The sequence below is a fragment of the Bos javanicus genome, chromosome 19 (genome assembly GCF_032452875.1).
Source record: "Bos javanicus breed banteng chromosome 19, ARS-OSU_banteng_1.0, whole genome shotgun sequence".
NCBI classification, from domain to species: Eukaryota; Metazoa; Chordata; class Mammalia; order Artiodactyla; family Bovidae; genus Bos; species Bos javanicus.
Genome location: NC_083886.1, coordinates 63,804,807 through 63,819,117, shown reverse-complemented (window position 1 = coordinate 63,819,117; position 14,311 = coordinate 63,804,807). Strand labels below are relative to the sequence as shown.

The following is a 14,311-nucleotide window of genomic DNA, read 5'->3' as shown; positions in this document are numbered from 1 at the left end:
ATGTTCTGGGTTTGTGGTATATTTTCTCATTATTCTAAGCGAGATGGTTGTTGGGTGGATGTTGGGGGTACTGAGAGGTGATGGTGGGGTGAGGAGTTTTCACTACGTTAGCACTGAGAGTCCATGGGGGAAAAGACATCCCGTGTCTGTTTAATATGCAACATCCGAGAGTGGGGGATGCAGCTGATACCGAAAGATGGGGGTGTACCCGCTGGGAGGGTCCTGATGGCCAGGTTGGGAATGTGGGGTTAAAATCTGCAGGGAGTTGAGGCCGGCTTCCCAGGGAGGCGTCTGGGCCCACCTCCAGCCCCCAGGCCTCTGCAGGCAGATTCACACCATCTTCACACACTCACCGACCCAGGCACGCGGGGTCCTATCACAAGCACGCACGACTTCTGGTGCAGGCCTGCGTTCCTCCTACGACACTTAGCCGTCCACCCCCGGTCTAGCGCTCTTATCTTTATTTTTATTTTTTTACAAGCTTCTCTAAGCCCAAATTCCCAGGGAAACTTGTACAGAGGTAGAAAAGTGTTTGATGATAGGAAAAAAAAAAATCTGCCTGCTTGCAATTCTCAGAATGGCCAGGATGCTACAATAAACTGTTGCTTTCCCGAGCTGGGGAGGACGGGGACAGGCTGGCGGAGGAAGCCGGAGCAAAAAGGACAGAGCACTTGAGAGGCGGAACCAGAACTCGGGCCGGGCGCGGGCGGCCGCGGGGGCCCGGCGGGGCGGGCCGGGCGCGGCCCCTTTAAGGCGGGCGGCGCGGGCCGGCCGAGCGCGGCGGGGATTGGCGCGGCGGGATCAGGGCGGCGGGGCGGGCGCGCGGGGCCGGCGGCGCTTTGATCAGGTCCTGGCAACTCGGTACCGCCGGGCGCCGGGAAGTGAAGAGAAGCGCTCGCAGCCATGAATCGCGGGGCCGCCCCGGGCCCGGGGCGCCCGGGTCCCCCGCCGCCGGCTGCGCTCTGAAAGGTGGGACGGAGGCGCGGCCCCGGCCGAGCGGCTGCCCCGCGGGCCCCCCGGGCCGGGGCGGAGGGCGCGCCCGGCGGCGTCGCGGGCGCCGGGGGCGGGAGGGGCTCCGGCCCGGCCGGGGGCGGGGGGGGCCGGGGAGGGGGCCGCGAGCCGGCCGGGCGCGCCGAGGGGCGGCGGGGGCCCGGGGGCGGCGCGGGCGCGCCGGGCGCTTACCTCCCTTTCAGGACCGTGCGCCGGCCCGCGCCTTTGAAGTGCACAGTGAGGTCCGCGGCGCAGTTTTTGTTGGAAGCGCCGGGAGGACGTGGGGTGCGCGGAGCGGCTGCTGGAAGCGGCGCCCGCGTCGAAAGCCCGGCCGGCGTGGCCGGGGGGCCAGGGCGGCCGCGGCGGGGCGAGGCCCACTCGGATCTTCCGCAGACGCGGGGCGGCCGGGCGCGCCGCCGCCTCCCTCGCCGCCGGGCTCCCCGCACTCCCTCCCCGGCCGCGCGCCTCCCCATGCTCCCCGACACCGGGTCCGGCCCGGGGGGGCCTGGGACCGCGGCGGCGAGCCGATCCGGGGGCCGGGGCCGGGGCCCTGCCCGGGGCGCCCGCGAGGTCTGGGCGCGGAGCGCGCGCGCGGACCCCTGGTGAGTGCGAGGCCGCGGCGGCGGGCGGCCCGCGCGCTTTGATGTGCCGGGCGGCCCTTTGAAGTGGGCAGGCCGGCTATTTCGGGGCGCGCTCCGGGCGGGCGCGCAGAGGGGTGGCGGGCGCGGCGCCCGGCGCTCCGGGGGGCTCGGCCGGGGTGGCGGGGGCCGGGCGGAGAGACTCGAGCGATCGGCGGGGGCGGAGCGGGGGCAGACCCCCCCTCCCCCGGGGGTGTCGCGCCGGGGCGGCGCTGGGTAGGAGTCGGGGTGCGAGAGTGCGCCGGGGCGCCTTTGGGAGGTGGGATGAAAGGGCGGCGGCGCCCCCTCCCCTCCCCCGCCCCCTCCCGCCGCGCTCTCCTCCCCTCCCCTCCTCCCCTCCAGCCCCCGGTCGGCGCAGAGGGGCCCCGATCGCCGGCCGAGGCTCAGTCTGCGCGCCGGAGCGGCCCGAGCCCGGGGCGCCTGCGTTCCCCGCGTCCCTCTTGCCGCCTGCCCCGCGCCCCGGCCGCCCCGGCCCCTCGTGCGGAGAGGCCGAGCCTCCGCGTCGCCATTGCTGGACCGGCCGCCGCGTTCCGGGCTTCTCTGTGGGCGCCTCCGACCCGCGCCCGGACTCGGGGCTGCGAGCGCCTCCCGGGGCTCCGGACGGTCGGGGTGGACCGGGGCCGGGGGACGAGCCGGGGTGGGTGGGGGGCGCTCGACAGCGATGAGAGCCGGCCCTCGGGCCCCCTTCGTCTTCCAGGTAACGGGGCCGACCCCCTTCCCCTCCGCCTGGGCAGCGCTGCGCTACTGGCGGCCTGAGGCCCCGCGCGGGGGCCCCGCGCGCCCACCCAGGGCCCCCAGCCTCCGGTTCGGTGTCGCGCCCACCCGCCCCCCCAGCCCTCCCCTCCGCTCTCCCGAGTTTGATCCTTCCCATGCTGGGGTGAGCGGCTGCTTTATTGGTTAGATAAGACTTTTTGCTTGTGGAAAAAAGAGGCTTGAGGTCAGCAGAGTTTGGGATTCTTGGCACAGGCGGTGGTAGCGTGAGACGGTTTCTGATCCGGTTTTGTAGGGTTTGCGGCTCCGGGGGGGCGGGGGGCAGGGGGCGGCGAGTCCTGAGGCTTCTCCGCTCTCTGGCAAAGTTGAGAGATCAAAGCCTTGTCTGAGTGAGTGGATTTCTGGTTTCGGGGAACCGGGAAAACCGAGGTGTAGACTGAGCCGGATTCTTGGCGGGAGGCGGGGCGCAGCGAACGTTTCCATCTGGGGGTGGCGCGGGGTGGGGGGGGGGTGGTTCCAGCTGGGAGTCCGGGAGCCCATCCCTCCCTGTGCTGGGCGGGCTGCTTGCTCGGTCGAGGCTCTTCTGAATTTTTAAGGAGTGGGAAGGGGTAGGTGAGGGGATGGGAACCAGATGCCGGGGAAGGGCACGTTTGGAGCTCGAGTATCTGTGCTGAGAGCCGCGTGGGGAAATTGACCGAAATTGGTTTCACCTGCGCACCGCCCGGCGGCTCGGGGCGCGCGTCTGTGGAGTGGGTGCTGTCCCGGCGAGGGGAGGGGCGCGCCGGGCTGCCCTGCGCGCGCCGGGGCCGGGTGGGGTTTTGGAAGCCGGTGTCTTCCACCTCCCGGGCCCTCTGCCCCACCTCCCACCCTCCCCGCGCCCCTTCCCCGCCCCCGCCCCCCCGCCCCCGCCCCCAAGCGGGGAGCTCAGATTTCGCCTTTGAAAAAGCAGTGTCTGATACTTTAGATGAGCACCTCGCAGATAGCTGGGTTGCTTGATTTGAATTTGAGGAGTTGAAAAGCCTGTTTACTTTCTTGCTTTGATGTTGGGTAGATCTGGTTTTGATTATATCAATACCCTTTTCTCTGTGCCTCCCCCACCCCCTTCCTTTTCTTCCCAGAAAGGAGGCTCAGATGAGTCCCTGCTGACTTGAGAGAGAAAGAGAGACCACGCTGATTGCTGGGAGGAACTGGAAGAAGAAAAAAATTCCTAAACTCAGCGAGAAGAAGGCACTCGCCATGAGCAGTGCTGTGCTGGTGCCTCGGCTCCCAGACCCCAGCAGCAGCTTCCGCGAGGATGCCCCGCGGCCCCCAGTGCCCGGGGAAGAAGGGGAGACCCCACCGTGCCAGCCGGGCGTGGGAAAGGGCCCGGCCGCCAAGGCCTCGCCCGTCTCCCCCAGCGCCCGGCGGAACGAGGGCGGGCTGGGGGAGCCGGAGGGCCGGGCGTCCCCAGATTCCCCGCTGACCAGGTGGACCAAGTCTCTGCACTCCTTGCTGGGCGATCAGGACGGTGCTTATCTCTTCCGGACTTTCCTGGAGCGGGAGAAATGTGTGGATACTTTAGACTTCTGGTTCGCCTGCAATGGATTCCGGCAGATGAACCTGAAGGATGCCAAAACTTTACGAGTAGCCAAAGCGATCTACAAAAGGTACATCGAGAACAACAGCATCGTCTCCAAGCAGCTGAAACCTGCCACCAAGACGTACATTCGGGACAGCATCAAGAAGCAGCAGATTGACTCAGTAATGTTCGACCAGGCCCAGACCGAGGTCCAGGCCGTGATGGAGGAGAACGCCTACCAGACGTTTCTGACGTCGGACATATGCCTCCAGTACGTGGGGAGCGGGGGCGAGAACCCAGCTTACCTGAGTCAGGGGGGCCTGGGCAGCCTCAGGCTTGTGTGTGGCTACCTCCCCACCTTGAATGAGGAGGAGGAGTGGACTTGTGCCGACTTCAAGTGCAAACTCCCCCCCACTGTGGTGGGCTTGTCCAGCAAGGCCCTGAGGGCCACAGCCAGCGCGAGGGCCATGGACACCATCGAAAGCGGATACAGGTAAGCCCTGGGGTGGACGGGGGGGGGGGGGGAATGAAGTGGGCTCTGCAGATGTTTTGAGTTAAGGAGGGTGGATGGATGGATGGTCAGATGTGCTGCTGAGGCTGACAGAGGTCTGTCTTGCACTCGGACCGCTGGCCACGAACCCTTTGATCTGGCTTTCTGTTGTTGAAAGGAGAGGAGAGGGATGCACGCACAGCTAAATACCCGGAGTCTCCCAGTGCCGGCTGCAGACAGTGGCAGCAGAATGCCTCAATGTGGTTACTCATTATCCTGCACCAGTCTTAGAGGGGCAGCGAGGAGAGTCAGTCAGACACTAAGCGCCGGTTTGGGAAGGGGTCACTCAGTGGTGAGGAGTGAATGCTGGCGGAGCTGGCGGCCCAGGTGGTAGCATGTGTGCCCAGACCACGGGGGTAAGTGGGATCGTTTGAACTTTCATGTTAAGAGCCAGCAGCTGGCTTAACAACTGGGCTTGTGGTTCTTTATGGAACGAGATGTGAACCCTGCGAGGAATCCTCCAGAGGAGGCAGGGACCTGTGACTCCCCAGTGAAGGGTCCTGTGCTTTTAGAACCTGCTGCTAGGTCTTACATGCTTGCTGCCCTGGGGGGCAGACCCCGGTTGGTGCCTGTGTCGCTCACTGCTGATGGAGAGGAGGTTCTGGCGGGAGAGGACTTGGGCCCTGGACTGCCTTCTCTCTTGGAGGCTTGGAGGACAAGCAGTTCTTTATAGAACGGCCAAGTCTTAAGATTCTTGACCTTTGGAGGCAACTTCAGACCTCCTGTTGGAATGAGTTTTTCTGTTTCTCTCTCTCTCTCTCCCCTTCCAAATATCCAAAGAGAATGAGCCTCTGAGTTCCAGGTTGTTGCTGATGGCATGCGGGGGAGGGGCCGGCCGCTGGGCTGCTCTTGGAGCAGCTTATCGCTGACCCTGTGGGAAGGGGCGTGCGACCTGGCTGCTGTCTCTGGAGGTTGCCTCCCTCTGTAGGGTCCGGCGGGCCTCGGAGGGGCGGGGAGCCGGGTCTGAGCCAGGAAGCTGGTGGTCCTGGGGTGGTCCTGCTGGGAGGGAAGGGTGGCGTTGGCACCGCCAGGGGGCGCTCCTGTGGCTCTGCGAGCTGGTCTCCCGGGCGGACATCTGGTCCACCACCACCTTCGATGGGACCTGACTGGCTTGTGCAAGGGCTCCAAGGATCATCGGAACCGAGTTGTTTCAGCATCTTTAAGCTATGGTTTCGGGCTGTTTGGAGAAAGATGCTGGCTCTGACTTCTGGGGCTGGCAGCTCCAGGCCACCTGCCACCCCTGCCTGTTCCGTTATGCGGATACTTGGGGAAAGCCCCGCCGGCCTCCGTGCCCTCCAGGCTGGCAGCGGTCGCCGAGGCTACTTAAGGCCTGTGGTCAGGCGGCTTCTCAGGGGGCCTTGAGACAGCGGGGCTTCAGTGTCCCCCCGGGGTCAGGGCCCAGAGCGCCACCTTTGTAAACCGCGCCCTGGCTGGTTTTGGAGCCATTCGGGCTCCGGGGCGGGACCCTCCTGGGACCCTCCCCTTTGTGGGTGGGCAGTCGGGACCCCGCCCCCTCCCGGCCCAGCCTGGGTGTTTCTACCAGGATTCAGCTTTAACGGGGTGTCTGCAGGCGAGCATCCTCCTTTGTGTTTCTTCCGTGCCTCTTTGGTTGGGGTTGGTGGGTGCTGTTCATATGTAAATGACACCTTTTCATTGGCCCCCTGGGTTTCCTACTAGATTCCTGCCTGAGTTGTCCCCCTGTTGGGTTGAGAGGCTGGTACCTTACCTGGACTGCAAGTCTTACCTGGGCATTGTCAAAGAGGGATTAAGACCTACCCCAGTATTTTTTTTTTTTTTTTAACTTGCAAGATACTCAAGGGTGCCTGCGGTGTGTTAGGAGCTGCACCGAGCTGTTCACAGGCCTGAGGTGCAGCCCTGACCACCTCTTCCCACCTGGGCTGAAGTCTTGCTGAAGCTGAGAGGGCACTGTCCCTTCTGCTGATGTCACAGGTTGCTGTTAGGATCAGAATAATGAACAGGAAAGCCCTTTGTAAAGGGACATGGTTTGAACAGACATAAGGCATTATAATTAGCTTGATTTACTCATGCTCACCGTTGGCTGTGTGAAAAGGGCAACCAGGTTCAGGTCTCACTTGCAAAGAGTGAGCCTTGAGTCTTAGCCCGCGTCCACTGTGAACCTCTGAAGCAGTTTGTGTCCTTTCGGGGGCTCTGAAGAGCTCCAGTACCTTAGTCCTTTGTCTCAGTGCAGAAAAGAACTCAGATGCAATGTGACAGATACGAAGTGACTTGTTAGAATAGGACGCTTGTGAGGTTTACAAGCAGGCAGGCAAAGGGGTGCCATGGCCCAAGAACTCACTGGGCTACAGTTTTATGATCACGGAAAAGTGGGGAGGGGAGAAGAGATTCTGTGACTCGTGAGCAGACGTCATGCTTCCAGCCTCAGCTCCTCCAGGTTGAGCAGGGGAGTTTTATGGTCCCTATGTGGTCAAGCCAGGTCCACAAATGACTGGTTTTTATTGTTCAGAGAGCTTGTCCTGGGGCTCATGAACTCACTGAGCTCCCGAGTAGGATGTGGGGCTCAGGGCAACCTTGTTTTACTGTTTGGGGGCACGACCAGGGCTTCTGTTGGTGGTTTTGTTGTGAAGCAAGCGTGCTTTGCCTTTCTGAGCGATCACTGACTTACAGGGGTCTCCCACATTTCTTCTCACCATCCCCTGTGGGGGTAACTATGTCATCACCTGCTCTGTCCCTTCACTCTGTGCCCATCGGTCTCAGCTGTCCCCTCCCCCGCCCCGACCTCCTGTACTTGTTGAACTTGTGTCCGCGTTCCCAGCTAGTTCCTGGGATGTAGGGAGCGTCTCCAGCTCAAGTCAGCCTCCCCTCCACTGATTAAGCCAGGTCCCTGGCCTACAGACCGGCTTGATTTAGTCAAATGAAGGAGACAGGGAGCCCGAGTCCTGCTGAGGGCTCCCTGTCACCAGCTGCTGAGGAGCAGGCTTGGCAGCTGGATGCCAAGGGCACCAGCTGGTCCCCAAGCCCTGAGTTTACCTTGGGCACTCAGAGGAGCCTCACTTTCAAAGACTTGGTTTTTGTTCTTACTGATTTGGTTGGGTTTCATATTAAGGGGCTTCCGTGGTGGCTCAGACAATAAAAAATACACCTGCAGTGCAGGAAATGTGAGTTCGATCCCTGGGTTGTGAAGATTCCCTGGAGAAGGGAATGGTTACCCTCTGCAGTGTTCTTGCCTGGAGAATTCCATGGACAGAGGGGCCTGGCGGGCTACAGTCCATGGGTCACGAAAGGACACAGACTCATAGAAGAGGAGACAGGGTCCTCAGAGGAGGGGCACGCACGCACATGCACACATGCTCCCTACCTCCCTGGAGGACGGCGGCCTGGTGGGGGCTGGCCTGGTGCTGGGACGCCCTCTCGGTGGTCTCCCGTCTATCACTGGCTCCCCGGCCTCATGGCCTCACGGTACATCAGGGGCCCAGCAGGTGTCCCCTGCCAGCTGCCAGTGCTTCCTGTCCCCCCTAAGCCATCACCGATGGGGCCCGTTTCTGTGGAAGCCACTGGAGTCCAGCTTGGCCTCAACATCATGGAAGAACATGACGCCCGAGGGAGGCTGTGCTGGGAGCTGGCCGAGGGGGGCGCTGTGCGACGCCCACCCCGTGCGCCTCGCCTGCGAACCTGGCCTCGCCCTCCACCTTCCCCACTTCCCTTAGAAGATGCTGCGGGAGGGAGCGGCCCCTTCTGGGTGGGGACTTGGTGAGGAAATCATTAGAGGGCTTCTGAAAAGAAGAGCCTCAAACGCACAGCCTTAGAAGCCAATGCCTTTGAAGGTGCGCTGTTTTGAGAGGGGCCCCAGAAAGGGGTCCCAAAGGCCGAGTCTGCTCTCTCTGTGTATGGGCCTGGCCCTGGAGTTGGGGGTGGGGGTGGGGCCCCGGGATCGCAGGAGATAACAGATAAGACCAGGCCAGGGGCATGCGGAGCAGGGTCCCAGGGGCCTCTGCCCCCTGACTGCCGAGGCCCTGTGCACCCTGAAGCCGCGGGCCTGGGGGTGCCCAACGCGAGCCCTGTCCCGGCCTCTGCTCTCTGGAGGAATAGAAGGGGCTTGCAGCAACTGGGAGCACCATGGCCCTGAAGAAATAATACGCATCTGGGTACAATTACTGTAGCCTGGTTGAGTTTCTTTGTTTTTTTTTTAAAGCGATCACAAGAAAGGATTTCTAATTCATTTTCTCCAAACTTTGTGGAGGTCTTGACAAAGTTCTGGGTTTTTAAAAAAAAAAAAAGAAAAAATCAAGTCTGTGTCTCTCCCTAGGACTCTCCACCTTCCTCTGAGTCATCTTGTGATGATGGAAGGAAAATCCCTGTACTTCACTACAGGGACTGAGCGAAGAGCAGTACATTCCACGTGTGATTGCTGGTGGCACAGTAGCCCTCTGTGTTGGGAGGGAGGGAGCCCAGTTTATTTTGGGGCCCCGGTGTCTGGCCGGGAGCGCAGAGCGGTGTCCGCACGCAGCGTCTGCAGGAGGCACCTTGCTCTGCTGGGGGGTCTCAGTCACGCCGTCCCTGCCGTGCGGTTGCAGCCCTCACCTGGTGGTGCAGATGTGTGAAGACCGCAGAGATAGCAACACAGGGGATGGGCAGGGGCACAGAGGCTATTTAAGGCTGTTTGGGCTTTTTTGATCTCTGTGTTACACCTCTTAGATGAAAAACCCGTTCAGCAACCGTGTCCTAGGTCCTTAAAAAAGGGAGTGTGGACAAAGCTGTGAGCTTCAGCCACGAGCCACACGCCGGGCAGTGCTTGGGGGTGGGCGCCGGGGAGGCAGACGGGCCGGCCCTGCTCTCAGGGGGCTTGTCACCTGCACACGCAGGACAGGCCTTCAGGAGGGAAACACACCAGCGCTGTGCAGTCACCCTGATAACCCTGCCCGAGAGCACCTTGTGTTTGCTGCTGGGTGGTTTTCTGGAGAGTTAGCATGACCCTAGTAAAGTGCCCTCTTACCAGGACCCCTGTAAACAGCGCCCTTGGAAGGTGTTTCCAGCCCGGGGCCAGTGGCTATCTGAACCACACGTTGTTTGAGGTGGACCCCATTTCCGTGGAGGCTGTGACACCCAGCTGGCTGGGAGCTTCCCGGTTCCACTTGACGGAGCCCTTGAGGACCGTCATCTCCTCCATCCTTCTTGTTGCTCAGTCGCTCGGTCATATCCGACTCTTTTGCGACCCCATGGACTGTAGCCCTCCAGGCTCCTCTGTCCGTGGGATTTCCCAGGCAAGAACACTGGAGTGGGTTGTGATTTCCTCCTTGAGGGGATCTTCCCGAACCAGGGATCAAACCTGTGTCTCTCGCATTGGCAGGCAGATTCTTTACCACTGAGCCCCCTGGGAAGCTCCATCCTGCTTTGAGGCAGGGGCCTGTCCAGGAGATTGGAGCTTTGGGCCACTTTAACATCTTGGCGACCCCATAACCTGCCCGCACCCGCTCCTTGGGGCCACCTGACCACGGGGAAGCATTTTCTTCCACTCCCCTCATGTCCCGCCCGTAGTGGAGACACAGCAGTGTGTGTCTCCTCGCGAGTGCTCGCACCAGCCGCCCCTTGCCCGCCTCTGCTCTGGGAGGACCATGGGCCTCTCGTGGGCGGTCCCCTCCTCCCTCTTCCTCCTGCCCTGCTGTCTGGAAACGCCACACTGGAGACATGGGCACCAGTTCCAAGTCACGGAGGATCCCCCGGCCTCCTGGCATCAGCACCGAGAATCCGGGGCAGGGAGGGAGGGGCCAGGCCCCCCCACCCTCACAGGTGGGCCAGCGAGGCCGGAGCGGCGGGGCCAGGCAGGGTGGCCTGGCCCAAGGTGTCCAGTGGGCTCACGCCACACTCCTTGTGAGCACTTCCTGGTCGCTGCTCGGCCACCTGACGTCTCCAAGATCTGGCCTCGCTCAGTCCGGCAGGTTGGGGATCTCTGCTGCCATCAGCTCCTCCAGGACCTGATGTGGGCTCCACGTGGCCGCCCCGCAGAGCATCACCCCCACCTGGGGCTCCATCACTCCCTGGGGGGCCTTGCCAATGACTGGGTGGCAGACAGTCCTTGACCACCTCCTGTACTGGCGGGGGTGCGGCAGGGAGGAGATGGGACCCCACCCACACTGAGCCCTGAGCTGATGGTGGTGCTGGTTCAGTCACTCAGTCATGTCCAGCTCTTTGCAACCCCACAGACTGCAGCACACCAGGCTTCCCTGTCCTTCACTCTCCTGGTCTTTGCTCAAACTCCTGTCCATTGAGTCACTGATGCCATCCAACCGTCTCATCCTCCGTCACCCCCTTCTCCTTTTGCCCTCAGTCTTTCCCAGCATCAGGGTCTTGTCCAGTGAGTTGACTGTTCCCATCACTGGTGGTAGCTCTTGGTTTCTTTAACGTTTTAAACTGAGGGTCGGGTTAGGCCCTTTATGAGGCCTGCTCTGCTGTGAAGAGTTACAGCTCTAAGTGTCACTAGTCTGCTTCGTTGCTGCAGCCGGAGGGCAGGTCCCGAAGGCAGGACCCCCCACACACACCTTCATTCCACCCTCCTCGGGGCTCTTCTGCCCAGCTGTGCAGCAGCTCCCTGCCCGCCCCCCACCTCAGTCTGACCCAGGCCCCCTGGATCCCACGGCTGCTGGGAAAGCCTCAGGCCTCTCCCCCACCCCGCCGCCACCCAGGGTGGAGGACCTGCTGCTGCGCTTCGCTTCCCTGGCCCCCACCCCCGTGTCCCATCCAGGGTCACCGGGCCCACCGGGCCCAGGGAGCATCCCCACCACCCCACCAGTTCCTCCACCGGGGAGCCCAGACACCCACCATCGGTCAGTCATCCTGGCTCTCACGCTGGAGTGTCTTTTGACACTGAGGCTAGTCCTGTGTGAAGAAGCAGAGAGACGGGCTGAGGGGGAGTCATCCGGATGGGTCCCACACCCACTGGCTGCGGTTCTGTGATCCAGGGCCCCCCGGGCACATCTGTGAAATGGGCACACGACCTCTTCACCCTGGTGGCCTCGAGGATCAGATGAGGTCGCGTATGTAAAGGGCTACCTCACTTCGTGGGCAGGGATGCTCCGTCTGCAGACTCAACTCCTCTGTCATCCGCTCGCCTCCCCTCCAGTAGCAGTCTCCTCTGGAAGTGTCCCTTGAGGACTCTGAGCCCCCCTGAGCCACCTCAGGCGCAGAGAAGCCCCTGCTCTCTCCCCAGGGCAGGTCAGTGGCTCCACGGGCCCCGTGAGCCTGTTCACTGCCCAGAGGACCAGCGGGCCCTGGGCAGCAGGCTGGGGACTGTCCCAGGGTCTCCCGGGCGCCCCGGGCTGGGGCGAGAGTCGGGATGCGCAGCTCTGTCTTTCTCCGCAGGCCCTTCAGGTGGAGCGACCCCGTGAACCCGTACCACGTGGGCTCCGGCTACGTCTTCGCGCCGGCCGCCAGCGCCAACGACAGCGAGATATCCAGTGACGCGCTGACCGACGACTCCATGTCCATGACGGACAGTAGCGTGTAAGCGCCTTCTGCTTTCCCACCACGTGCCCGGCTGGCAGTGTGGCCCGCGGGAGCAGCAGGGCAGGGTCCTCGGCCGGCGTTGTGAAGCCCACCCGTGTCCGTGTGGGCGTCTGTTGGCTGGGACGGGAGTGAGCCGCTGGCGTGGCTCAGCTTTAATGCGGGAGGGTTCCTTGGGAGGCTTAGAGCCTTGAATGGGGATCGGAAGGTGTCTTCACAGAAGACACGTGAACTAAGGTAGATGGTTAAGGGCAGCGCCTGCAGGCTCCCTGAGTGCAGACGCCCCCTTCTGCTTGTCATTTCGCCACTTTCCCTGTGGGCAGAAGAGCTTGGCGGGTCTTGAATCCAGGTGTTGCGTCTGCAGAACGGACAGGTGGGAGGCAGGGGGCGCGGGAGGCTGTGTCTGGGCTCAGTGACAGCGGAGTCCAGAAGCCCGAGTGCTCCCCAGGCTGCTGCGTGTGATGCCCCCTCTCGGATGGTTCAGTTCAGCAAGTGCCAGTGTGGTGCCTGCTCTGTCGCTGGGCGCTCTCTCCAGAGTTGTCTCGGATCCTGGCTCTTCTGCAGATGGACAGCTGGGGCTCCTGAAGGCAGTCCCAGCCATCAGGGTGGTCAGATGAGGTCAGCGGGCCATGGGCAGGGTCATGCTTTGAGCTGGAGGTCGTTTGAGGTCGTGCAGTGGTGACTTCTGTGGACGGAGAACAAGGATGCTCTGTGAGTCTCAGGTGTGTGGGGGTGGGGCGGTGGCATGGACCAGACATCCCCATCTCCTGCCAACTTTAACGATTCTGATTCAAGAGGCTCAGAGGTGGAGCCCAGCTGGGAACCACCACTCTAGAGGTGGTCTTTGGAGTCTTCCTCACACGCTCTGGAGTAGAGTCTGCTAAGGGGACGGCTTTCTGCAGGCAAGCCTGTGCAGCTGTGGTTGCTTCTGGCACACGCGTTTCCAGTCTGTCCCTCCTGCCTTCCCAAGACTTCCCAGCTCTTCTTCCAGTTTGCTTGAAATGATCTGGTTTCCATTGGCCAGAGATCTGTTGCTTGGCCTGCGGCATGGAGCCGACTGAAAGGAAAGTGGACGGGTTGGTTTGAGACTTGACTGTTGAGTTTCCCGGTGGCTTTTATTGTATCACCTCAGATTCCCCCGTTAGTAAAAGGAGAGAGACGTTTAAGGTGAGATTTAATACAAGAATAGCTCTTTGGCTTGAGTGAAATGGAGAGAGGGAAGCCGTCATTCATCCAACATGAAGAGATGAGGGCTCTTACAGAGGTGAGGTTTCCATCGTTATTATACTTGGAAAGTACATATTTCTTAAAACACTGTTTTTGCTCTCTCCTTATTGAATAGTATTAGACAAGATGTATTCTGTTTCTTGGTCCAATAATTAATCTGAAGTTCTGTTTTCATACCACGTTGTAATATGATCTCACAGAATTCAACATTGTATATGGCTTTCTGCCCCCAGGAGGCTTCCCTGGTGGCTCAGACAGTAAAGGATCTGCCTGCAATGCAGGAGACCTGGGTTCGATCCCTAGGTCAGGAAGATCCCCTGGAGAAGGGAATGGCAACCCACTCCAGTACTCTTGCCTGGGAACTCCCATGGACAGAGGAGCCCGGCAGGCTGTAGTCCGTGGGGGTCACAGAGTCAGACACGACCAGGAGACTGACGTTCCCACTTTCACACTTTCTGCCCCGAGAGGCGCCGGTGCCTCCCCGGCCCCGAAAGCACGTCTCTTTCCTCTCGGCCACGCTGCTCCTGTCCTTCTCTGCCTGTGTGCTCATTTCTAGCACCACTTTCCCTCTGGTTCTTAACTAGAGTGTGGATTGCATGGGAGTCAGTGTTAGGTGTAAAACAGGAGTATAAGTTGGGTCTGAATGAGGGTATTGAGTGAATCTCCTTAGTTAAACATAGTTGACTTAAGACTGTGAGGCTTCTATTTAGTTTTCTTAGAGATTATTTTTGGCTTGCCTCCTGCTCTGCGTCACTGAGGTGTTATTCTGGGTTTGGGATGAGGTAACTTGGGTGTAGTCCCCATACCTGGCTGAGCCTCACAAGACCCAATCAGAAAAACTGGCCACCGCTCATGGCTCTCAGATGGGGCAGGAAGGCCTGGTGCTCCTGTAACTGCTCCTGTCAGAGACAGAACTGAGGTCCAGCCCACAGGCCCCTGCCCTCAGCCTGCTCCCGCTCCCCCCGTGAACAACCGCAGTAATAGGACCAGTTGACAAGGAGATCTTTGAGCTATCCTGAGTCTCTATTTATTAGTGACCACACAGCTTTCTTTTTTAATGACTCAGTGAAGCGTTAGTTGCTCGGTCATGTCTGACATTTTGCGACCCTGTGGACTGTAGCCCACCAGGCTCCTCTGTGGACTTCTCCAGGCAGGAATACT

The 14,311-nt window shown here is 61.1% G+C and overlaps 1 protein-coding gene across 5 annotated transcripts in view; it reads left to right on the top strand.

Annotated features, from left to right (window-relative positions):
• The first annotated feature begins 821 nt into the window (after window positions 1–821).
• The window catches only part of AXIN2 (axin 2), a 28,551-nt gene continuing 15,061 nt past the window's right edge, over window positions 822–14,311 (top strand). For 2 of the 5 annotated variants that reach the window (XM_061393047.1, XM_061393043.1), the window contains exons 1-3: window positions 822–969; window positions 3,458–4,390; window positions 11,783–11,923. In XM_061393047.1, coding sequence (XP_061249031.1) covers window positions 3,576–4,390; window positions 11,783–11,923 — 956 coding nt within the window. In that variant the 5' untranslated portion in view covers window positions 822–969; window positions 3,458–3,575. Of the gene's footprint in view, window positions 970–1,519; window positions 1,593–2,026; window positions 2,326–3,457; window positions 4,391–11,782; window positions 11,924–14,311 lie in introns of those variants that run through there. The other 3 variants (XM_061393046.1, XM_061393044.1, XM_061393045.1) reach the window with 3 other exon arrangements.